General features: G+C 46.3%; 2 protein-coding genes across 2 annotated transcripts in view; both read right to left on the reverse strand.

Annotated features, from left to right (window-relative positions):
* LOC309550692 (uncharacterized protein) overlaps window positions 1-27,251 on the reverse strand; it is a 388,598-nt gene that overhangs the window by 21,370 nt on the left and 339,977 nt on the right. Inside the window, exons 6-7 of the mRNA XM_082251025.1 lie at window positions 23,592-23,689; window positions 23,275-23,502 (exon numbers count right to left, since the gene is read on the reverse strand). Of these exons, the coding sequence (XP_082107151.1) occupies window positions 23,275-23,502; window positions 23,592-23,689 (326 nt within the window). The remainder of the gene's footprint in view (window positions 1-23,274; window positions 23,503-23,591; window positions 23,690-27,251) is intronic.
* Window positions 18,677-22,882, reverse strand: LOC309548706 (uncharacterized protein; the record flags this gene model as incomplete). Its single annotated transcript, XM_082248664.1, has 2 exons — window positions 18,677-19,610; window positions 22,836-22,882. 2 exons carry the CDS (start codon window positions 22,880-22,882, stop codon window positions 18,677-18,679), a joined length of 981 nt encoding a protein of 326 aa, XP_082104790.1.

Raw genomic sequence — 27,251 nt, forward strand, 5'->3', positions numbered from 1 at the left:
AGACTAGATGGGCCAAATGGTTCTTACCTGCCGACACATTCTATGTTTCTATTAGAAGAAATCCCAATTCACCATGACTGGGGGAATGCGGGTCACATTTCATCAACACATTTATAACAACCAGACCTGTAAGTGTTTGTGAAATCTTCCCGCACAAAATGTACTCAGCCAATGAAAGGTAAGGACTCCATTTTTATTTTTCTCCTGCGATCAATGGCCAACACGGGACAACACTTCATCCATGTCTCTGGTGATCTCTGATCTCCTTATGAAGTGTTTCTTACATGATGAAGATCAGCCATGGAGTATATCTGAGGTGTATATCAGGGTGTGCTTCTTCCACACATGTCCACCAACATTCATATAGAAGACATTTCCCGCACTCAAGGCACTAATACACCTCCAGGGTTGTGTGGAATCCCTGATGTACAGGAAGACAGGACTTCAGTGAGGAACAATTCCTCACTCAGGAATGGAATACGGCTTCTCCCCCGTGTGAGATCGATGATGTGTGTTAAGACTAGACTTCTGTGAGAAACATTTCCCACACTCAGGACAGGAATACGACTTCTCACCATAGTGCAATTTCTGATGCACAGAAAGATTGGACTTCTGTGCAAAACATTTCTCGCACTTAGGACAAGAATACAACTTTTTACCAGTGTGCAATCTCTGATGCACAGAAAGATTGGACTTCTGTGCAAAACATTTCCCGCACTCAGGACAGGAATGCAGCTTCTCACCAGTGTGAGATTTCTGATGTGTGGAAAGATTGGACTTCACTGAAAAACATTTCCCGCACTCAGGACAGGAATACGGTTTCTCACCAGTGTGCAATCTCTGATGTTTGCAAAGAGTGGACTTTTGTGAAAAACATTTCCCGCACTCAGGACAGGAATACGGCTTCTCACCAGTGTGCAATCTCTGATGAGTGGAAAGATTGGACTTCACTGAAAAACATTTCCCGCACTCAGGACAGGAATACGGTTTCTCACCAGTGTGCAATCTCTGATGTTTGCAAAGAGTGGACTTTTGTGAAAAACATTTCCCACACTCAGGACAGGAATACGGCTTCTCACCAGTGTGCAATCTCTGATGTTTGCAAAGAGTGGACTTCTTTGAAAAACATTTCCCGCACTCAGGACAGGAATACAGCTTCTCCCCTGTGTGAGATCTTTTATGCACATTAAGATTGGATTTAAAACTGAAACACTTCCCGCACTTAGTACAGGAGAACCTCTTATCTGTTGTAAGGAAGGCACCGTCCCTCACAGTCTGAGGTTCCTCAGGATAAGAGGAATACGATGGTCCGGCACCGTCCCTCGCAGTCTGAGGTTCCTCAGGATAAGAGGAATATGATGGTCCATCTACACTGTGTGGTGCCGGATGGACATTTGAGGTAGCCGGGTCTTCTCCTGGACTATACTGTGTGATGTCCTCATCTTCTACTTTACAGTCTGGAGACAAAGTGAGACAATCCTCTGAGGTTTTCCTCATCTCCCGTCCATCTACTAAAATAGAAATACAAAGATTATTACTAGACATCAGCAGATTGGTTCTCCTAAACCAGGACTCCGCCCACATCAGGCAGCTTTGTCTCTGAGGATCTTACAATTCCACCCTCAAGGTAACTAGTAAATGGGTCCTCTGATCTCCTACCAGTTCATCTCTTTATTCATGGACCTTAGTCAGAGAGTGAAGAAACAATGAGAACTGTATTTTATAGGAGTGACAGTGATGAGGAGATTATAGGACGAGCGTCCCGTCTCCCTCTATCACTCATTGCCATCTTCCCAACACAAGAAGTCCCGCCCTTCCTTATTTAGTCCATGATTTAGTCCTGAATAACAGCGGGGCTGAGCCCCACCAGAGGTCAGAGAGTGAGGATGGGGGGAGAACAACCAAGATGAAGACTGGACTGATCCTGAAGACCTCCATCATTGGGTTACTTACTCCTCCCTCATTATCACTTTCTGTTTAAGGTTCCAAAGTTGGAGGATGTTATCACATTATTATCAACATGTAAAAGTCTGTCCTCCAATCAGATCATCAGATATAAAATGGGATATAAAATAAATAATAAATCGGTACAATCATGTAGTGTAAAGAATGGTGTATAAATATTCACAGAAACATTCACCCGATGGCAGCTTACATTCAGAAAGTTTCTTTCACTAAACACAAAAACAAATAAAAAATCAAATATAATTCATGGACCTTAGTCAGAGAGTGAGGAAACAACGAGAACTGTCTTTTATAGGAGTGACAGTGATCCGTGCTCCGTGATGTCGTCATGGAGGAGTGGAAGAGGACTTCAGTGGCAACCTGTGAAGCTCTGGTGAACTCCATGCCCAAGAGGGGAAAATAATGGTGGCAAGACAAAATATTGATACTTTGGGCCAAATTTGGACATTGTCACTTAGGGGTGTACTCACTTTTGTTGCCAGCAGTTTAGACATGAATTGGCTGTGTGTTGAGTTATTTTGAGGGGGACAGAAAATTTACACTGTTATACAAGCTGTACACTCACTACTTTGCTACAATGTAAAGTGTCATTGCTTCAGTGTTGTCACATGAAAAGATAGAATAAAATATTTACAGAAATGTGAGGGGTGTACTTACTTTTGTGAGATACTGTACCAGTGGGTAAAGGAGAGAGAGCATTAGTCAGGAGTATGTAATGTACAACAAAGAGTATATAGTGCAGTGAACAGGAGTATGTAATGTACAACATAGAGTATATAGCGCAGGGGTCAGGACTCATAATATTGGTATTCAGTAATCAGTGGTGGATTACATGTATTTATGTCATGTATGTATTTAGTGTTAATGACCCACCTGTGCTGATCTCTGTAGGAGTGTCCTCCTCTATAAATGTCCCCATTATTACATCCTCCTCCATAGACTGCTGATCATCCCTCACATACGTCTCTTCTTCTTCTGTTTTCACCTCAAATTCTATATCGATTGGATCTCCACTCTAAACCAAGAAAATTAGAGCAAATATCATCTGAAAGTTATAAGCTTTAATATTGTGATATTATAAAAAAAAAAAAAAAACACATCCTCTTCAGAAGTCCTTGTTCTAGATGCTCCAATCCACCAACCTTGTAACATTGAGGGATGGTGTGACCTTCCTGTGTGGAATCCCGGGAATACAGAGGACTGGGACATCTCTCTGGTGGGTTTCTGTAGCTGGATGACTCCTCCATGGTGTCCTGATACAGATCTTTGCTTTCCTTTAGAAACTCTGACTCCTCCATCACCCCATCCTCATCATCCTCCTCTTTTATCTCTTCTTTAACCTCAACTTTAGAATCTCTCAGGTCTCCACTCTGAATATATAATAAAAATGACATCAATGGTAACAATGCAGATAATGTACAGATCCTAATGATACTATCAGTGATTGTTCCTCATCTACCTGATGATGGTGAGGGATGGTGTGACCTTCCTGTGTGGAATCCCGGGAATACAGAGGACGGGGACATCTCTCTGGTGGGTTCCCATTACTGGATCCATCTGTAGGAAACACACACACTGACTGAATACATTGTTTCTATGTGTTTATCAGATGATGGGGGATCTAGGTGGACCCTCCGTACTGTTCTCTCCTTTACAATAAAGTCTCCTCTTACCCGGTGATGTGAGGGGCGGCTGATTCTCCATCATGACGTCCTTGTAGAGATCCTTGTGTCCTTCTAAATACTCCCACTCCTCCATGGAGAAATAGACAGTGACATCCTGACACCTTATAGGAACCTGACACACACAATGATACAGTCACCATCCAGACACATCCCTTGTCTATTACTGGATAATGTCCCAGAATTCCCAGCACCGCTCACCTCTCCTGTCAGCAGATGGACCATCATGGTGGTCAATTCCAGGATCTTCTGCTCTTTGTTCCTGTCAGGTATCGGAGAACGAGCTGGAGGCACCATGGTGGGGCTCTGAGTCCTGCTCCATCCTCCTGAGATTGGCTCCCCATTAGACTTCTTCACTACAACACAATCCTACAGATCAGGAGAAAGATAAAGAGATATCAATCATCTGACATCATCTACATGTCTATAATAAGAACATGGTCTTTTGACCAGACTAGATAAGAGTAATGTCATGTGACCTCCTAGATTCCTCCTCACCTCTCTGGTCAGGCCTGTGTTTTATTAATAGAGATAAGAGTGATGTCATGTGACCTCCCAAAATCCTCCTCACCTCTCCGATCAGCAGGTAGATGATCTCCAGGGTGTGGCTTAATAACCTCTCAGTCACGTGACTCCGATCCTCCTCCATTCTCATTGGTGTGGTCATGTGATCTATGCGGGTTTCTCTGTAGACGGATAATGAAGAATTATCTGGATTGCATTGGATGGACAATATTAGGATGGGGATATAAGGGGTTATAGGTGGGTTGCCCCTAGTGGGAATTGGAACATCTAGATTGGGTTACTTAGGGGGATCTTTTTATAAACAGTGGTCACAGGTTCTCGGAGACCATCAAGACCAATGCAGAGCCCATAGCCCTTGATTGGACAGGAGGAGGGACAGTCCACTGCCAGAGTGTACGGGAGTAGAGAAGAGTGCCGGTATTGAGGGATCAGACGATCGGATAAGTAAAAGTGCTTTTACTGGTTCCCTACACCAAAATGACCATGTAACCCTTGAAGTGGGGCTGCCCACATTATACGAGGGTTAAATGCTTATTTGAGGTTTTTGTCAACTCTTAAAACTGTGTGTCCCCATAAAATTGTGTCTAAATTCACTACCCAACATGGTGCAAAGACAACGCTATAAAAGCTCCTACAGGTCATTCGTTTAGAGAAACCCGGTAATAACGGCCCCAGAATCATTGCTCTCACTCTAGTGTGCGGCCAATACCCCCCTTTGAGACAGCGTAATATAAATGAAAGGTCCTCCTTAAGGAGACATTAGGGGTCTATTAGATCTCCAACTTCACCTATGGAACCCAGTGAAGCTGATAAAATACAGATCAGGATCAACCAGCTTCTTCACTGACCACAGTGACCGGGGAATGATGGCACTGAACATGGAAATGATGAAATGCTCGTCTCTTCTGGATTCATACACCAGAGAGGAGATCTGAGAACTGATCACCCTCCACTCCATCCACAATGCCGATCCTGGGACTACAGGAGGGGCAGACACATGGTTAATGTAGTGAGGCATGGGGATATTTGTATCTTCAGAGGAAGGGTGTGAAAGGGCAAATTTCAGGAGAACCCGAATCCGAATCTCATCCCTCGTTACAAGAGACTGCTAAGGTGAGAAGATGATTGGTGGGAAAGGTGACGAATCTCCAGAATGAAGACAATTTTCCGACCCCCATAAGTGGAGGAATGTTCTGACCCTGAAGGGGTTACTCTAGGTTTCCACACTATATATGTGTGTATCATCATCTGCTGGAGATAAGAGAGGTCACAGTGACTATGGAGAAAGAGGACGGGGGGGGGGGGGGGGGGTTACTGGGTGTAAAATAGAAAATGAGATCCCATTACCTCATCTGCTGCCACGTCCAACAATGTCTACTCTGTAATTCCTCCCAACTCACCTTTCACCCGAAAACGTCTCTTTTATACTTGACATCACTTCCTGTCTATAACTGACATCACTTCCTGTGACATCACTTCCTGACTTCCATAGAGACTTCCTGTCTGGGTCGAAGTGAGATCACCACCTTGTGGAGCTCAGAGGAACTGCTGCCCCAAGAAACGTCTTGTAGTGTGAACACGGCCTTGTGCTGTGTGTGTATGTACTGTATATCCTTATAGATGGGGGTCATCTCCACTCCCACCAAGGGGGAGAGAAATATATTACTGCCTATTACCATCATACACTCACCACCCTGGTCACCACTTCCTGGCCAGGCAGGCCGCATGCTCGGATTAACAGTTTGGTATTTATTTCCTGGCTGACCTCACACGGTTGTTTTTGGTTTCTTTGCTTTAAGGACCCCTTTTAAACACCTACTAGATTCAGAGTTTGGAATGTCATTTAGAGGGACTCAAAATTTGGTGGTGTGAAAGAAAAAAGTCTTTACCACTTTCTGACCTCCCTATAGCAGTTTTATTGCTACAGGGCGGCTGTGCTGCTCAGAACCCCGTATATAAATGTGATCCTGCACTTCCAGGTAGCGTGCACAAGTGTGCGCTGCCAGCGGCTCACTACCCATGTGATTCCACACAGCAGGTCTCGCAGACGCGATGTCCGCCAGCACCCGCTGATCTTTTGGTACACAGGCAGAATGGAAATCCGTCTATGTACACAAGGCAGATTGCCGTTCTGTCAGTAGGGAAGGCATGGATCCTATGTTCCTGCAAAGCAGAGGCACTGATCCATGCCTTCCCCTAGTAAAAGCACCTCCCCCCAATACACAAAGACTGGCTAGGCACACATTTAACTGTTTGATCGCGCTCCTTCCCAGCCAGTGTCATTAGTACAGTGACAGTGCATATTTTTAGCACTGATCACTGTATTGGTGTCACTTGGTCCCACAAAGTGTCAGTTAGTGTCTGATTTGTCCGCCGCAATAAAGTCCCGCTGTAAGTCACCGATCGCCGTTATTACTAGTAAAAAAATAAAAATTCCATAAATATATCCCATAGTTTATAGATGAGATAACTTTTGCGCAAACCAATTAATATATGCTTATTGAGATTTATTTTAAACAAAAACATGTAGCAGAATACATATTGGCATAAATTGATGAAGAAATTTGATTTTTGAACATTTTTTATTGGATGTTTTATAGCAGAAAGTAAAAATATTGTTTTCTTTTTTGCTTATAGTGCAAAACTTTAAAACCGCAGAGGAGATCAAATACCCCCAAAAGAAATCTCTAATTGTAGGAAAAAAGGGACATCAATTTTATTTGGGTAGAGAGTCGCACGACCGCGCAATTGTCAGTTAACAAGTTCAGCCCCGGAAGATTTACCCCCCTTCGTGACCAGGCCATTTTTTGCGATACGGCACTGCGTTAATTTAACTGAAAATTGCGCGGTCGTGCGACGCTGTACCCAAATAAAATCAAAGTCCTTTTTTTCCTACAAATAGAGATTTCTTTTGGGGGTTATTTGATCACCTCTGCGGGTTTTTTTTTTTTTTTTGCGCTATAAACAAAAAATGACCGACAACTTTGAAAAAAAAAAAACAATATTTTTTTACTTTCTGGAGGGCGGCGCCTGTAAAAACAATCAAGCAGCTGAACAGCCCATATGATTGGTTTTACAGTGCAGGGAATCACCGGCAGAAAAAAAAGATATATGAATGATGCCTGTAGCTCCACCCATCATCCAGATATCTTCACTCAAAGTCCATGAAGTCATTTGAGGTCGTTGGGCGGGAAGTGGTTTAATACAGGAGCATAATGTCCGCACACCACTAAGCATCCGCTTATTTGTAGAGACATAAACCATATGGAGTGCCAGAATCCCAATCTTCTTCTCATTGGTATAATGTCAAGGATTTTGCAGACACAGGAAATGAGCTTTTCAGTGTTAGCAAGCATGTTGTGTGAAGGTCCTTCTTCATTATAATGACAATGTGGGGGAGAGAAATCCTCTGCACCTTCCTCCAGTATGGCATCCATATCCTCCCCATTCCCTCCTGTCTCTGCATCCTCTAGGACCGGCATATCGGGATCTGACTCTGGTTGGGAAGCTGGATATGGAGAAGAGGCGGGGAGTTTTGGAGCTCTGGACAAAGATGGCCGTATTAAGACGTAATCTGTCCAAGGAATGGCAACAGAAAATTCTGCTTTGGTCAGGTAGCCCACATGTTGTGCGTCTGAGAAAGAGCTAGAACCAGAAACGGACATTGGTGGTAAAGCATGGACTTTATATACAGTCCAGCATTTTGGACAGATAAGACAGGGTCACCCTGTACCTCTGACCATTACTCTATTATTCTTTAGGATAGAATCAATATTTCTCATTCCATCTTCCATTGCATTGGAAAAGAGGCAAGGGTTAAGGCAGGTTCACAGGCTGCACCTGCTGACAGATATACCCCCAAAGAACAAGACCAACACATGAAGTTACCACCAGAAGATGCTGCACCCCCCCCTCCCCAAGGACACACCCAATTATCATGACTGAGTATATCCTTGAAGGACACAGCATCCTCCAATGACAACTCTAAGCTAAGCTCACGAAGGCCACATCAAGCAAATAGGTGACTCATTATCAGGGCTTGTTTTCCCAAAGAATAGGTGCAGGTACTACCTCTTTCTCTGTCCCTACCCACCTCTGAGCACCATTCCTTGGTTCCAACCCCTACCCACCTCCGAGCACCATTCCTGGGTTCCAACCCCTACCCACCTCTGAGCACCATTCCTTGGTTCCACCATTTCTTGGTTCCGACCTCTACCCACCTCCAAGTGCTGCCCTTTTAGACAATACAGAACCAGGTATCATTTTGTGGTGCTGAGTAATTTGTGTGGAATTTGGTAATGATAACAAGAAAAAACAGTAAAATAGATTCCCTGCAGCCGGTAACGAAAGATCCCCTAACAACAATGGACCACCCATAACAGAATTCCCCCCTGGCAAATAATAAACTACTGGCTGCAAAAACAGGTCTCCCCACAGCCAGCATCAATAGACCCCTCCCAGCAACAACTGACCCCCCAGAAATTTAAGACCCACCCCCCAGCAATAGTAGGTCCTCCCCCAGCAATAATAGACCTCCTTAGCAACAAAAGACCCCCTGCCAAAATAGATCCCCTCCATCTAGAACAGACCCCCCCCCCCCAGCAGCGAGCATCAATAGACCCTGCAGCACACTCCAGCACCCCTTACCATTACATACAGTCAGTGCTAGAAGTGCCCTAACTGCGTTCTCTCATGTTGCCGCTGAATGAAAATCCCGACTTATTATGCTGGAAAAGCTCTTCCTCTTCGTAATTGCCTAATCTGACATCCTGCAGTGCAGGTAGAAGTGTCCCAGTTGGGGTTTGGACAGCGCAACCCAGTGCTGCAAGGTGATGACCACTAAGACATTCCGCTGCTCTGTCCTTCTGTTCAATTTGCACCACTCTTCTAGAATGAGCTTCTAGCTTACACATCATAGGGAAAAAAGGCGACAGAAAATTCTGCTTTTGTCAGGTAGGCCACATGTTGTGTGCCTGAGATAGAGCTAGAACCGGATACAGACATTGGTGGTAAAACTGGGTCCTACTCTGGTACAAGGGACACATTGTCACTCCAAGGCGTAGTATTGAGCGGACCTTTGGCAGAGCCAATCTCCTGTGATTTAGAATTGGCTCCCTTTCTCCTGGTCTCCACCATAGCTACAAGAGAGGGTATCCCCCTGTGGGGTACTCATGGAATAGGGTGCAGGAGATAGGGTGCAGTGTGTCTGAAAGGAGTACGTGGTAACCCAGGTGTTGTCCTGCAACGAGTGGTGAAAGGGCACCGGAGTACCTTATCAGGACTCTAGGTGGAAGTGGCATTAAAGGGTGTGACCAGTGGTGTGATCACCTGAGACTGAGCTCTGAATTTTAGCGCCAAGTTTGAAAAGCTTACACCGTAAGGGGAATACATTCCAGACTTAGTAATGTTTTATAGAGTAATGGTCAAAGTTACAGAGTGACCCTGTCTTATCTGTCCTGAATACTGAACTGTATATAAGGTCCATGCTTTAATCGTCATGGTGGGCATACCCCCAAAGAGGTCCTCAGGGACTGGGTTCCATAGTTATGAGGTTCCATAGTGATGAACTACAACCCTGGACCTGTATAGCACCCTGTGGCTAACTCAACACATTGCACCAAGTGCCATAGGGAGCGCCTCATGCTGGATCCAATGCCTGAAACAACATTACAGGGCATTTCCAGAGCGTGGGGGTCAGAGTACAGCTCCCAAGGTTGCACCGATCCGGGTACACTGCTTCTGTGTAGACAGTAGAAGACAGCGAGGGCTGATTGAAGAATCAGAAGATAAAATAATAAAGAGGAAAATAATAAACTAGTGAAGATAACCCGCAAATATATCCCATTCTAGGTTGGTGCACATTATTCTGCTCACACAATCAGTGCAAGTCCAGCTGGTCACTGAGGCATCAAAAGAAACTTGAATGGACAACCATGCTCCAACAAAATACTCCTTTATTAGAATATATCCAGAAGTGACAACATGGCAGGAGTGATGAGACTGTCAACGCGTTTCACACTACAAGCATTTAGTCATAGCAAACCCGCCATACTGCTTTCTCTCTATTTAAACATTCAACATGAATTACCATATTAATTAATATTTTGGCTGAACATCATAGACATCTGCAGAATGGAAATGTTTGTTTTATTTCAGATAAATCTGTTTAGTTATTTTATTTTGCTTTCTAGAGCTTGTTTCATTTCACGCTTTGAGAACGATTGGGATTCTGAATGGTTGAGAAACGATCGACTGATTCGCATTCTGTGTGAAGAAATAGCTGGTTGTTAAGCAGGGGGCTGGGAAGCCGGCTGCCCGCATCCTTACCAACCATGACTCATCAGCTGTCAGCGGGCTTCCCCACTGATAGATGAATGGAAAGAAAAGAATGCCGGTATTGCCCAGCAACAGAAAAATGTTTAAAATAAATGGCGTGGGGGTCCCCCCAAAATCCATACCAGACCTCTGAGCATGCAGTTCGGCAGGTCAGACAAGGGGGGACAACAAGTGCCCCCCCTCCTAACCCATACCAGGCCACATGCCCTCAACATGGGGGGGGGTGCTTTGGGGCAGCTCTCTTCCAGCCAGCCACCACAGCCCCTGTGCCGGCCAGCCATCCACCACAGGGTACCAGCCAGCCACCCACCCACCACAGGGTGCCAGGCAGCCACGACTCACTACAGGGTGCCAGACAGCCACCGACCCACCACAGGGTGCCAGACAGCCAGCCACCCACAGGCCCTGTACCAGCCAGCCACCCACAGGCCCTGTACCAGCCACCCACACACCACAGGGTGCCAGCCAGCCACCACAGGGTACCAGCCAGCCATTGACCACAGGGTGCCAGCCAGCCAGCCATCCACCCACCACAGGGTGCCAGCAAGCCAGTCAGCCACCACAGGGTGCCAGCCAGCCATTAAGCATTATACAAATATTAACTTGTTCAGTACCAGATTTGTGTAAAAAAATTGTCTTCAGGGCGTGGCCTGGCGTGGCATGCTGTGAGACGCGGGTGAAGGGAGCTCCGCCGGACAGTTATCCTATTATTCTTCATCCTGCTGCCCCACGGCCGACACACACCCTGATCCACCTCCCGCACACTCCTGACACCCGCGGCATCATGTCTCCGCCAAAGAAAGCAGCGGAAACAGCGGCGAAGCTGGAAAAATACCGCCGACAAGAGAAGGAGGCTCCTCACAAGATGGCGCTGCCCAGGGTCAGGAGGTGGGCACGGCTGCGGGTTCCGATACGGCCAGGGTGCTTGAAGCCATATCTACCTGTCAGACGACACTCACTGCAAAAATTTAGAAGGTGAAGGTAGATACATCTCTGATTAGACAGGACATGAAAAAAGTTACAGAACGTGTCACTGAGACTGAGCACCGGATCAGTGAGATTGAGGACCCCCCCCCCCCCCCTGCAGAGCTGCAACTGATTGCAACAGGTGCAACAAATCCTACAAAAACAGGATGACATGGAGAACAGATTGCGCCGCTGCAATCTGCGCTTTATAGGCCTGCCTGAGGGGTCAGAGGACGCCGACCCTACCTCATATTTGGAACACTTGCTTATACATACTTATGGGCGGGAGTCCTTCTCACCGTCGGGCCGTCCACCGCACCAAGGTGCTCCCCCACGCACTTTCATAGCGAAATTCCTCAATTATAAAGACCGGGACGCTATCCTGAGGTTGGCAAGAGAGAAAGGGAACATTCCGCTCGGGAATGGCAGGATCGCAGTCTTCTCTGATTTTTCTGCGGAGGTCCAGAGACGCCGCAAAAGTTTCATGGAGGCCAAGCGCAGACCGCCGATTAAGCATGTGAAGTACGCCATGCTGTTCACGGCCCGCCTTCGGGTGGAAGGCGAAGATAGGGTCCACTTTTTTGATGATCTGGAATCTGCCATCGCCTGGCTGGAACACCTGGAGGCCCTTGGTTTAAGGTAGCTGCTAACCTCTTTCGCCCCCCTGGCACTACCTCATCATCCTGCCCCCATTGTATTCCCCCTGCTGGACACCCCTGAATGGATTACCTTGTTTTGCCTCTTTGGGAGCTGCCTCTTTGGGAGCTTATATCCTCTGTGATGCCTTCTGCTTATTGTGGACTATGTTTACCCACCTGACAGTGAACTCCAGCTCCTGGATCCCTCCACAAGGTTTACTGCAGTCTCACAGTCATCCCATACAATGGTCCGTGGGACTCTACCTAGTCGCATGTTCCAGCAGAACACTCAAGCTCCACTTTTGTTTTCAACATGTTTCCCCCAATTTTACCCCCCCCCCCTCTTCTTTTTGCTCTCACCCCATGTTGTTTTGAGCCCTCTCACAGGTTATGCTGCCCAGCGAGTCTTTTCTCGCCCCTTGCACCTGCTGTGTCAGGTGTATGTGCCCTGATCTATTGCCTCACCCTTTTGCATATGCTCATGTTCACCAGGCCAGTCACACATTTCCACACATGGATTTGCACTACGCTATGCTTTGCATGCGGCCTGGCCCTGGCACCTTACCTTTTTTTTTCTTATCCGCAACTTCTTGGATGTATCAGGGACTTTTTTTCCATCTGGTTTTTAGGGATCCAAGCCCGCACAAGTTGGGGATGGTGCAGGGCAGGGTGGGGGGGGGGGGATGAAGATTTTAGATCAGTGCAAATGTTGTTTATGTGCAAGTACATTACATATATATATATATATGTATGTTATCAATGTTTATGGTGTAGGGACTACGGTGCAACCTATATCTGCCAATGAGTGTCTTATATTGCTCCTCTTCTGCTACCCCCTTAATTCTTGTAACGGGGGTGCGACTGAGATCCTAGAGGCTTCTGCCCCATTATTTATTTTATTTATTTCAGGTTCTTATATAGCGCTGTCAATTTACACAGCGCTTTACATATACATTGTACATTCACATCAGTCCCTGCTCTCAAGGAGCTTACAATCTAAGGTCCCTAACTCATATTCATACATACATAGTAGGGCCAATTTATACAGTATCCAATTAACCTACCAGCATGTCTTTGGAGTGTGGGAGGAAACCAGAGTACCCGGAGGAAACCCACGCAGGCACAGGGAGATCATGCAAACTCCAGGCAGGTAGTGTAGTGGTTGGGATTCGAACCAGCGACCCTCTTGCTGCTAGGTAAAAGTGCTAACCACTACACCACTGTGCTGCCCATTATGTTTTATACCATGGTCATGGCCACCCTGAAAATACTGACGTAGAACGTCAGGGGTATGAGGGATAAGATTAAGAGGACGGCTGTCTTCAGTACTCTTAAACAGCTGAGTGCGGATATCTTGGTCCTGGTTGAGACTCATCTGGAGGGCCGCATGCAGTTGTCACTTCAGCGCCCGTGGGTAGGTTGGGCGTATCATTTGGCAAACACCTCCCATTCCAGAGGTGTAGCCGTCCTTGTTGCCAAGTCGGTCCATTTCCAGCTTCTGGGATCTCATGTCGACCCCCAAGGTAGATATGTATTTCTACGTGTTTCCATATTTTGGAAACCCATGCTCATAATGGCCTTTTATGTCCCACCCCCCTTCTCCAGTTCTGTTATATTGGAGGGCTTTGCCTTTTTGACCCAGCACCCGGCCTTACCGGCTGTCTGGATTGGGGACTTTAATAATGTCCTTGAGCCTGTTCTAGACAGATCGGGCACTTAACCCCAGGTTTCGGATTGGACCTCGAGCACCAGATTTGCACGTTTGTTAGCGAGTTTCGAGCTGCTGGATATGTGGCGTACTCAGTACCCCTCCCAGAGGTCGTACTCCTGCTTCTACGCAACTCACCACTCATGTCCCGAATAGACCTCATATTGTTGTCCCGGACCCTACTTCCCAGATTGCTAAAAGTGGGTTTCTCCCCCAGGTCAATGTCTGATCACCGCCCATATTGGATCGTATTATCTTTGCCCCATAGTAGGCCGCCGCCAGCTTGGAGGCTTAACCCGGCGTGGTTGACCTTGATGGTGGATGAGAACCCTCTAGATGATAATTGGAGTCAGTTTTTTGATGACAACGAACACACTGCCTCCCCAGGGGCAGTGTGGGAGGCATTTAAATTACATGTAAGAGCCACCCTACAGTCCCGTGTCAAAGCTATTAAGGCGGACTCCGCTGACGCCTACTCTCGGCCAACCACCAACCTTGCCACGGCCGAACACGCCTTTCTGACTGACCCTACTCTAGCTAACGAGTCCCAGTATAAGCTGACTTCCAAGGTAGTGAGCCAACTGGACTATGAACGGGCAAATACGAAATTGTTTTTCCAAAAGCAGAGGCTTTTCGCGCACTGGGAATGCGCTGGGCAATTACTAGCCTACCTAGTACACTGTGAGGACCGCCCTCCGGTGGTGATTTCCCTGAAAACTGATTCGGGTGCCCCTTTGACGGATCCCAGAGTGGTTGCGGAACGGTTTTGCTCATTTTTTTGTGATCCCTATACTTCCAAAGCCCCAACTGACTGCTCGGACATGCACGCTTTCCTGCACACTTGTCCTAACGTTGTCGCCTGAGCAGTCTGCGCTGCTGGAGGCACTGCTCACCGAGGATGAAATTGCAGAGGCCGTGTCCAGGTTTCCCAGATCAAAATCTCCAGGCCTAGACGGTCTCCCGGTGGAGTTCCACGCCCAATATTCTGAATTCCTATTCCCTAAACTACTCGCCCTCTTTAATCAACTATTTGAGGATTTCGCCCTGTCCCCCTCTATGAGAGAGGCGTTGATAGTGTTAATACCTAAACTGGGTAAAGACCCCCACCTCCCCGAGTCATACCGCCCGATCTCCCTCCTGCAGGTGGATGTTAAAATTCTGGCAAAAATTTTGTCCCTCCGTTTTAATCAAGTCATACTATCGCTTATCCACCCTGACCAAGCAGGTTTCATGCCGGGTAGAAACACCTCATTTAACCTTCGCAGGTTATTTATGAACCTTTAAGCTGAACATGACAACCAAGGCAGGAGGGTGGTGGTGACACTGGACACGGCCAAAGCTTTTTACTCGGTGGAGTGGTCCTTCCTGTGGGCATGCCTCGAGAGATATGGCTTTGGACCCAACTTTATGAAATGGGTACAGCTGCTCTATAGCGCCCCTGTCGCAAGAGTCCTGGCCAACGGCTGGACCTCTGCAGAGTTTCCCCTTTCTAGGGGCACTTGGCAGGGGTGCCCTCTGTCCCCCCTGCTCTATGCCCTGGCAGCGGAGCCCTTGGCTATCGGCATAAAGGCACATCCTGACATTCATGGTCTCCGCAGGGGTTCCCTCACGGAAAAGTTCAGCATGTATGCTGATGACACCCTGCTTTACCTGGCAGACCCGGACAATTCCCTGCTTACGGCCCTGTCCCTTATAGAACGCTTTGGTAGGTTCTCCAGTCTCCAAATCAATTGGGATAAGTCGCAGGTCCTCCCTATAGATGCAAATCCTCTAGACGTCACCCCTGCAAACCATACCCTACAATGTGTCCCCCGCTTCAAATACCTGGGAGTCCACGTTACGATACACCCGCATGATTATGTCTCAGATAATGTCCAACCCCTATTTCCGCTCGTAAAGTCCAAAATTCAGGTGTGGTCCAGGTTGCCTTTGGGGGTAACGGGTAGGATAAATCTGATTAAAATGGTCCTTCTTCCTAAGGTGTTGTACATTGTATGACACTCTCCGCTATATTTAGCCCTTAAACATTTCAAACAATTGGGATCCCTCCTTAAGGCCTTTGTCTGGGGATCAAGTAGGCATAAAATCTCCTGGTGGAAACTTAAAAACCCCACAACCTTGGGTGGCGTAGCGCTCCCAGACCTTAACCTTTATTATTTGGCTTCACAGCTGTCCCAATTGTATCACATTGACAAAACCGATAGGGAACGCTTCCTGGCCCTTTTGTGCTCTAAATGGGCATGCCTATCCAAAGACCCCTTGAAAGTTATACTTCGGGGCATACGTGGGATGGGAGAAAGACTGGACCCTAAATCCCTACTCTACCATTACAGCCGTGTGTGGGAGGTGGTAATGGATCGACTGAAAGGTCCTCCACTGCACAACCTCACCCCTTTGTGGCATAATAAGACTCTTCGGGAATTGTGCTTACTCCCTGACTCCTCATTGTGGAGCAGACGGGGTGTATTTATGTTGTATCATATACTAGTAGGAGGTACCCTGAAAACATATGCGGAACTGAGAGAGCAATTCTCACTCCCCAACCACATGTATTATAGATACCTTCAACTTAGACACGCATTCCGCACTCAGTTTTCAGAAGCTCCACCTAACCCTGAACCTGTACCAATTTTAAAATAATCAAATGCCGGTAACCAAAGCATTTAATCTCCCTGTTCTATGCTGAACTCCAAACGCCCTCCTCCACCGAGATAGCCTATGAGCTTAAGACCCGCTGGATACCGGACGTAGGGCCCATAGAGGAAGAGGAGTGGGAGGAGGCGCTGGAGACCTGTCAGAAGATATCCCCTAAATTGTCCGATAGACTTACCCAGACGTTCATCGAGCCTATCTTACACCCCTCCAGCTGGCCAGATATCAGACTGACCAGGACCCCGGATGTCCGATGTGCCGTGCGGATGGTGGCACCTTTTTCCACTTACTCTGGAGCTGCCCTCAGCTCCGGGGCTACTGGCAACAGGTGGTAGCTTTCCTTCATGATAAAATGGGATTCCCACTACAACTGGCTCCTAAACAGTGTCTCCTTGGTATTTACCCGGATGGGGACATGGACAAATTCACGACTGCCTTCCTACAGGAGACGCTGTATATGGCTAGGAAATTAATTGCCAGGAACTGGATGAGGAACAATCCCCCAACCCTTGGCATGTGGACACGGGAAGAAAATAATGTTATTCCCTTTTATAAACTACTCTACAAACACAGGGGGTGTCCCCTTAAGTTCAATAAGATCTGGGATAGATGGGTGCAATGCCCCCATACGTGTATATAGACATGATGAAGTGTACCAATATACCCCGCACTGTTAACGGACCTTTACGCCCTATGTCTACTGGTTGTATTCTGGACCCATGCACCTTGCTGTTCACTGTGTAAGTTGCCTGTTATGATGTACTTGCTCAGTTTGTTTTTTATGTTCTTTTATCTTGTACTGTACTGCAATCTCAATAAACTCACTGTTTGCAAAAAAAATGAATAAATTGTCTCCATTTTTCAAAACTTTAAATGTACAAAATATCGGCCGATACCGATACATTGTGACCAAAATATCAGCATCAGCCCTGAAAAAAAACATATCGTCTATCCCTAACCGAAGGGTCTGGTATGGAAAGGGGGAGGGGAGCACACCGTTTTGTTCTATTGCCAGTCAATGCCGCATTCTTTTCTTTCCATTCATCTGTCAGTGGGGAAGCCCGCTGACAGGTGATGAGTCATGGTTGGTAAGGATGCGGGCGGCCGGCTTCCTGCTTAACAACCAGCTATTTCTTCACACGGAATTTGCATCGGTCGATCGTTTTTTTTTTTTTTGACTGATCCAAATTCGAATCGTTCTGAAAAGTTGGAATTCGTTAGAAAATGAATAAACAAAACAAATTTTAACAGATTTTAAGGAAATTCATTACAATTTCATTGGGAGATTTGGATACATCCGAATCTAGGAATAACCAAAAATTTGTCGGAATTTGTATTCGCCCTGAAACGAATTTCACGTGTCTAACACTTAATGGCCACCCGCTAACAGCTGGGCTCCCAGTCAATGCAAATGGCCGCCGATGGCAGGGCCCACTCTCCAGGCATGGATCCTCTACATATGTGTGCCATAACACCACCCCGCTGATAGCTGGGGACTCAATGACCACTCGAGACATCCTGGAAGACTTCTGGATACCAAAGGAAGCTCCTGACATCCCGCACAGCTGCCCAGCACCAGACCTGCCCACCAATACTTCCAATAGGTAGGAAAACTTTATACAGAAATGGTCCTATAAGTGAGGAGGACAAGAAAGGAACGCAACCATTGGCTTATCCTGAACATTTATGGGGAGGGGTCTTATGGGGGAGGAATGAGGGCGGGGCTACCCAAACGTATGCTGCCATGGACATCTGTCAGGAAAGCACATTATAGCCACTAGATGGAACTGACCATTATAGGAAATCCCAATTCACAATGACTGGGGAATGCGGGTCACATTTCATCAACACATTTATAACAACCAGATCTGTAAGTGTTTGTGAAATCTTCCCGCACAAAATGTACTCAGACAATGAAAGGTAAGGACTCCATTTTTATTTTCTCCTGCTATCAATGGCCAAAACGGGACAACACTTCATCCATGTCTTTGCTGATCTCTGATCTACTTATGAAGTGTTTCTTACATGATGAAGATCAGCCATGGAGTATATCTGAGGTGTATATCAGGGTGTGCTTCTTCCCCACATGTCCATCAACATTAATATAGAAGACATTTCCCGCACTCAAGGCATCAATACACCTCCAGGTTTGTGTGGGACCCCTGATGTACAGGAAGACAGGACTTCATTGAGGAACATTTCCCTCACTCAGGACAGGAAATTTGTTTCTCCCCCGTGTGCGATCTCTGATGTGTGGAAAGATTGGACTTATCTGAAAAACATTTCCCGCACTCAGGACAGGAATATGGCTTCTCACCAGTGTGCGATCTCTGATGTCTGGAAAGAGCGGACTTCTCTGAAAAACATTTGCCGCACTCAGGACAGGAATATGGCTTCTCACCCGTGTGTGATCTCTGATGTGTGGAAAGATTGGACTTATCTAAAAAAGATTTCCCGCACTCAGGACAGGAATATGGCTTCTCACCAGTGTGCAATCTGTGATGTGTGGAAAGATATGACTTTTGTGAAAAACATTTCCCACACTCAGGACAGGAATACAGCTTCACACCAGTGTGCAATCTCTGATGTGTGGAAAGATTGGACTTGCATGGAAAACATTTCCCGCACTCAGGACAGGAATATGGCTTTTTCCCCGTGTGATATCTCTGATGTCTGGAAAGATTGGACTTGCGTGAAAAACATTTCCCGCACTCAGGACAGGAATATGGCTTTTCCCCTGTGTGAGATCTCTGATGTTTGGAAAGAGTGGACTTCTCTGAAAAAGATTTCCCACACTCAGGACAGAAATGCGGCTTCTCACCAGTGTGAGATCTTTTATGCCTAATAAGATGGGATTTAGACTGAAAACACTTCCCACACTCAGTACAGGAGAATCTCTTATCTGCTGTAAGGACGGCACCATCCCTCACAGTCTGAGGTTCCTCAGGATAAGAGGAATACGATGGTCCGGCACCGTCCCTCACAGTCTGAGGTTCCTCAGGATAAGAGGAATACGATGGTCCGGCACCGTCCCTCACAGTCTGAGGCTCCTCAGGATAAGAGGAATACGATGGACCGGCACTGTCCCTCACAGTCTGAGGATCCTCAGGATAAGAGGAATACGATGGTCCATCTACACTATGTGGTGCCGGATGGACATTTGAGGTAGCCGGGTTTTCTCCTGGACTATACTGTGTGATGTCCTCATCTTCTACTTTACAGTCTGGAGACAAAGTGAGACAATCCTCTGAGGTTTTCCTCATCTCCCGTCCATCTACTAAAATAGAAATACAAAGATTATTACTAGACATCAGCAGATTGGTTCCCCTAAACCAGGACTCAGCCCACATCAGACAGCTTTGTCTCTGAGGATCTTACAATTCCCCCCTCAAGGTTAACTAGTAAATGGGTCCTCTGATCTCCTACCAGTTCATTTCTTTATTTATGGACCTTAGTCAGAGAGTGAGGAAACAACGAGAACTGTCTTTTATAGGAGTGACAGTGACGAGGGGATTATAGGATGAGTGTCCTCCTCCCCCTCTATCACTCATTGCCATCTTCCCAACACAAGAAGTCCTGCACTTCCTTTTTTAGTCCATGATTTAGTCATGAATAACAGCGGGGCTGAGCCCCACCAGAGGTCAGAGAGTGAGGATGGGGGGAGAACAACCAAGATGAAGACTGGACTGATCCTGAAGACCACCATCATTGGGTTACTGACTCCTCCCTCATTATCACTTTCTGTTTAAGGTTCCAAAGTTGGAGGATGTTATTACATTATTATCAACATGTAAAAGTCTGTCCTCCAATCAGATCATCAGATATAAATGTGATATAAATTAAAGCATAAATCGGTGCAATCATGTAGTGTAAAGAATGGTGTATAAATATTCACAGAAACATTCAGCCAATGGCAGCTTACATTCAGAAAGTTTCTTTCACTAAACACAAAAACAAATCAAATGCAGCCCAAAAGAAAATGAAAATACATTTCTTCCCCCAAATCTGTAGACAATAAGTGGGAAATAATTTCCCTACTCTCCTCCTTCCTCTTCCTCCACAGTATATATGGGGGGGGGGTAGAAAATATGAGCGGAGCCTGCACAGGGACGTCCCATCTCGGCCATCCCAGGGAAGGGGTATCGGAGTGAAGGATCACATTGTGAAGCTTGTTTAGTCCGCACTGCTCAAGTCCCGGCTTTGTAATTCTATCATCTTGGATTTTAGTGTTGAATAAAGCAGATAGACGGAGAGCACTAGAGGGGGTGTTATTTTCTACCCCCTCCCCCCCATATATACCGCGGGGGAAGAGGAAGGAGGAGAGGAGTGAGCGATATCCCTAGAGGGGGAAGGGATCTGTGGGACTCGCTGGTAACACAGGAGTCAGATGGGAAGGTGAGTGGAAGTGACCACCAGCACCTTTCTCATCTGCAATTTCTGCACTCGCACTTTATCATTTATATTGGCCCTGACTGATGACACGTGTCACATGACACACATTTCTATCCTCTTATTGGACGATCACATTACTATTTATTCATTTCCTGACACTGTTTAATAGATTTCATATTTTTGAATTGTAAGTCTGATTGTTACACGGCGCGGTGATATCGCACAGATTGGATTATTATTTCCCACTTATTGTCTACAGATTTGGGGGAAGAAATTTATTTTCATTTTCATTTGATTTTTTCATCAGATATAAAATGTCCAGCTGGTAGGAAATGGGCGTAACAAAGAGAATCCATATTATGTTTATACAGTATCTCACAAAAGTAAGTACACCCCTCACATTTGTGTAAATATTTTATTCTATCTTTTCATGTGACAACACTGAAGAAATGACACTTTGCTACAATGTAAAGTAGTGAGTGTACAGCTTGTATAACAGTGTAAATTTGCTGTCCCCTCAAAATAACTCAACACACAGCCATTAATGTCTAAACTGCTGGCAACAAAAGTGAGTACACCCCTAAGTGACAATGTCCGAACTGGGCCCAATTAGCCATTTTCCCTCCCCGGTGTCATGTGACTCATTAGTGTTACAAGGTCTCAGGTGTGAATGGGGGCAGGAGTATTAAAATTTGGTGTTATCGCTCTCACTCTCTCATACTGGTCACTGGAAGTTTAACATAGCACCTCATGGCAAAGAACTCTCTGAGGATCTGAAAAAAAAGAATTGCTGCTCTACATAAAGATGGCCTAGGCTATAAGAAAATTGCCAAGACCCTGAAACTGAGCTGCAGCACGGGGGCCAAGACCGTACAGCGGTTTAACAGGACAGGTTCCACTCAGAACAGGCCTCGCCATGGTGGACCAAAGAAGTTGAGTGCACGTGCTCAGCGACATATCCAGAGGTTGTCTTTGGGAAATAGACATATGAGTGCTGCCAGCATTGCTGCAGAGGTTGAAGGGTTGAAGGGTTGGGGGGGGGGGGGGGTCAGCCTGTCAGTGCTCAGACCATACGCCGCACATTACATTAAATTGGTCTGCATGGCTGTCATCCCAGAAGGAAGACTCTTCTAAAGATGATGCACAAGAAAGCCCACAAACAGTTTGCTGAAGACAAGCAGACTAAGGACATGGATTACCGGAACCATGCCCTGTGATCTGATGAGACCAAGATAAACTTACCAGGTGAGGAGTACAAAGACAAGTGTGTCTTGCCTACAATCAAGCATGGTGGTGGAAGTGCCATGGTCTGGGGCTGCATGAGTGCTGCCGGCACTGGGGATCTACAGTTCATTGAGGCAACCATGAATGCCAACATGTACTGTGACATACTGAAGCAGAGCATGATCCCCTCCCTTCGGAGACTGGGTCGCAGGGCAGTATTCCAACATGATAACGACTCCAAACACACCTCTAAGATGACCACTGCCTTGCTAAAGAAGCTGAGGTTAAAGGTGATGGACTGGACAAGCATGTCTCCAGACCTAAACCCTATTGAGCATCTGTGGGGCATCCTCAAATGGAAGATGGAGGAGCGCAAGGTCTCTAACATCCACCAGCTCTGTGATGTTGTCATGGAGGAGTGGAAGAAGACTCCAGTGGCAACCTGTGAAGCTCTGGTGAACTCCATGCCCAAGAGGGGAAAATAATGGTGGCCACACAAAATATTGACACTTTGGGCCAAATTTGGACATTGTCACAGGGGTGTACTCACTTTTGTTGCCAGCGGTTTAAACATTAATGGCTGTGTGTTGAGTTATTTTGAGGGGACAGCAAATTGACACTGTTATACAAGCTGTACACTCACTACTTTACATTGTAGCAAAGTGTAATTTCTTCAGTGTTGTCACATGAAAAGATAGAATAAAATATTTCCAAAATGTGAGGGGTGTACTTACATTTGTGAGATACTGTAGCAGTCGGTAGAGGGGATAGAGAAGAAGTCTGTAATACAACATAGAGTATATAGCGCAGGGGTCAGGAGTCATAATATTGGTATTCAGTAATCAGTGGTGGATTACATGTATTTATGTCATGTATGTATTTAGTGTTAATGACCAACCTGTGCTGATCTCTGTAGGAGTGTCCTCCTCTATAAATGTCCCCGTTATTCCATCCTCCTCCATAGACTGCTGATCATCCCTCACATATGTCTCTTCTTCTTCTACTTTAACCTCAAATTCTATATCGATTGGATCTCCACTCTAAACCAAGAAAATTAGATAGAATATCATCTGTAGGTTATAAGCTTTAGCATTGTGATATTATAAAAAAAAAAAAAAATTAAAAAAAAAATAAAAACACACATCCTCTCCAGAAGTCCATGTTCTAGATGCTCCAATCCACCAACCTTGTAACAGAGAGGGATGGTGTGACCTTCCTGTGTGGAATCCCGGGAATACAGAGGACGGGGACATCTCTCTGGTGAGTTTCTGTAGCTGGATGACTCCTCCATGGTGTCCTGATACAGATCTTTGTGTTCCTTTAGAATCTCTGACTCCTCCATCACCCCATCCTCATCATCCTCCTCTTTTATCTCTTCTTTAACCTCAACTTTAGAATCTCTCAGGTTTCCACTCTGAATATATAATAAAAATGACATCAATGGTAACAATGCAGATAATGTACAGATCCTAATGATACTATCAGTGATTGTTCCTCATCTACCTGATGATGGTGAGGGATGGTGTGACCTTCCTGTGTGGAATCCCGGGAATACAGAGGACGGGGACATCTCTCTGGTGGGTTCCCATTACTGGATCCATCTGTAGGAAACACACACACTGACTGAATACATTGTTTCTATGTGTTTATCAGATGATGGGGGATCTAGGTGGACCCTCCGTACTGCTCTCTCCTTTACAATAAAGTCTCCTCTCACCCGGTGATGTGAGGGGCGGCTGATTCTCCATCATGACGTCCTTGTAGAGATCCTTGTGTCCTTCTAAATACTCCCACTCCTCCATGGAGAAATCGACAGTGACATCCTGACACCTTATAGGAACCTGACACACACAATGATACAGTCACCATACAGACACATCCCTTGTCTGTTACTGGATAATGTCCCAGAATTCCCAGCACAGCTCACCTCTCCTGTCAGCAGATGGACCATCATGGTGGTCAGTTCCAGGATCTTCTGCTCTCTGTTCCTCTCAGTTATCGGAGAACGAGGTGGAGGCACCATGGTGGGGATTTGGGTCCTGCTCCATCCTCCTGAGATTGGCTCTCCACTAGACTCCTTCACTACAACACAATCCTACAGATCAGGAGAAAGATAAACCGATATCAATCATCTGACATCATCTAAATGTCTATAATAAGAACATGGTCTTTTGACCAGACTAGATAAGAGTGGTCATGTGACCTCCCAGATTCCTCCTCACCTCTCTGGTCAGGACTGTGTTTTATTAATAGAGGTAAGAGTGATGTCATGAAAAATTGAAAAAAGTGCTAATAATATAGTTGTGCTGCTACCAAGATCCAATGTGTGGAAATGAATGTATGTGAAAGTTAATTGGTGTGCTACAATGTGATCAGTGTTCATATAAATAAATAAACATTTATATATATATACAAAATTGCAATATATAATCCACCACGTAATAACAATTCAAACAATAATTGATAAGTGTTCAAACGTGTGCTATGTCAACACCGTGACCACACATAAAAGTCCAAAGAAAATATCCAAAACTCAGTAAATTGTCCACCGGGTGAGATACAATATAAAACAATGAAGGTAATATGCTGAGTCTACAGCCTAACGACACAAATTGTCCAATATATCTGTTGAACAAACTCAGTCTTTGTGCCCTTTTGCATTTTGTATCTGGTAAGAAGCACATCTAGAAGGTGGTGGGAAACTTTCACCAACTTGTCGTGATCACTTCATCACCAGTTTATTTTCATCACATCATCATCTTTTCGTTGCACAAAGACTGAGTTTGTTCAACAGATATTTTGGACAATTTGTGTCATTAGGCTGTTGACTCAGCATATTACCTTCATTGTTTTATATTGTATCTCACCCGGTGGACAATTTACTGAGTTTTGGATATTTTCTTTGGACTTTTATGTGTGGTCACGGTGTTGACTTAGCACATGTTTGAACACTTATCAATTATTGTTTGAATTGTTATCTTCCAAATTGTGACCTCCCAAAATCCTCCTCACCTCTCTGATCAGCAGGTAGATGATCTCCAGAGTGTGGCTTAATAACCTCTCAGTCATGTGACTCTGATCCTCCTCCATCCTCAATGGTGTGGTGGTCATGTGATCTTTGCGGGTTTCTCTGTAGACGGATAATGAAGAATTATCTGGATTGCATTGGTTGGACAATATTAGGATGGGGATATAAGGGGTTAGGCGGGTTGCCCCTAGTGGGAATTGGAACATGTAGATTGGGTTAATTAGGGGGATCTTTTTATACAGTATATATAGTGGTCACAGGTTATCTGAGACCATCAAGACCAATGCAGAGCCCAAAGCCCTTGATTGGACAGGAGGAGGGACAGTCCACTGCCAGAGTGTAGGGGAATAGAAGAGAGTGCCGTATTGAGGGATCAGAGGATCAGATAAGTAAAAGTGCTTTTACTCTTTCCCTACACCAAAATTACCATGTAACCCTTGAAGTGGGGCTGCCCCCATTATACGAGGGTTAAATGCTCATTTGGGTTTTGGTAATTTTTTGTTTCCTTAGAGATGGGCTTTAAACAAAATTACATTTTCACACACGATAAAATCTGCATGTTATGCTTGTAAAAACAAAGCGTCCCCCCACACACACACACACAATTATGTCAACTCTTAAAACTGTGTGTTCCCATGAAAAAGTGTCTAAATTCGCTACCCAACATGGTGCAAAGACAACGCTATAAAAGCGCTGTCAGGGACTCAATACCGTGCGCAGGCGCACTGGCGTCGCTAACCGGCGAACGCCTATGCGCATGCGCTGAGGCTACCTTGGTAGAGTTTGAGGCTACCTTGGTAGAGTTTGGGGCTACCTCGGCGGAGTTTGAGGCTACCTCGGCAGAGTTCGAGGCTACCTCGGCAGAGTTCGAGGCTACCTCGGCAGAGTTCGAGGCTACCTCGGCAGAGTTCGAGGCTACCAAATTGGCGCCAAAACTGCCTATTTAAACACAGCTGTCACTCTAGGTGGTTGCTGTGTTGTCTTCAGCTCTCCTGTATTCTGTGCCTGTTATATCTGCTGTTCCTGTTTACCTGACCCGGCTTGTCTTTGGATTCTGATTACCTGCTGCCCGCCCTGACCTTGGCTTGTCCTGACTATCCTCCTGTCTCGTCCTGATCTGTTTACCTGCTACCGGCTATTGGTCCTGGACCTGTTCCTGGCTCTCCCAGGGAATGCGGGGGGCCGCGACCTGGTGTTAGCAAGCAGCCAAATCCATCCCCACCATCTGGGGCCCTGGTGAAAACCGGCTAACACTTAGACTCTGCGCGTCTGGTGAACCTGTGCCACGCCAGTTACCCGGTAAGCCACTCCTCTTACGTCAGGCTCTGGCACGTTACCCCGTGACAGTACAACACAGCAATGACTGAGCCTGCTAGAGGAGCCTCTCCTATGGACGACATCTGCCAGCACCTTGCGGCCCTTACCCAAGCCGTTAAGTCCCTGCAAGAGGGCTATACTTAGTTGGAGGGGCGTGTTCAGTCCCTAACCCCCTCCACGGACCCTACAGTTTCTGCTACTTCCATGGCTCCCTCTGGGAATCCCTCCGGTCCGACGGTGGTGATGCTGCCTTCTGAGCCCAGGGTCCCTACGCTGGAAATGTTTTCTGGGGATCGGAGCAAGTTTAGAGCCTTCCGCAATGCCTGCGAGCTGTACTTCTCCCTGCAACCCCCGAACCTTCTCCTTGGAAGCAACCAAAGTGGGGTTCATCATATCCCTGCTTCAAGGTGAACCTCAGTCCTGGGCTCACCGCCTGCTTGAAGAGCGCAGTAACCAGCTGGACTCCATGTCGGCTTTCTTTAACGCAATGGCGCAGTTATACGAAGACCCGCAGCGCACTGCTACAGCAGAAACCGCGCTCACTTCACTTCAGAGGATTACGTCACTGACTTCAGGCGTTGGAGTACGGACACTCACTGGAACGACGCAGCCTTGCGACATCAGTTCCGCCTGGGTCTTTCAGAAAACTTGAAAGATGAACTGGCCCAAGTGGGTTTACCCGAGACCTTAGAGGCATTAATCACCCTGGCTATACAGATAGACCGCCGACTCCGTGAGCGTAGAGCAGAGGGGTCCACGCAGCAGACCCGCCCAGTCTAGATGTTGCCACAGGTTCCTAATCCCGTCCACACCTTCTC

Source organism: Pelophylax lessonae, assembly GCF_965119305.1.
Source record: "Pelophylax lessonae genome assembly, chromosome: 3".
NCBI classification, from domain to species: Eukaryota; Metazoa; Chordata; class Amphibia; order Anura; family Ranidae; genus Pelophylax; species Pelophylax lessonae.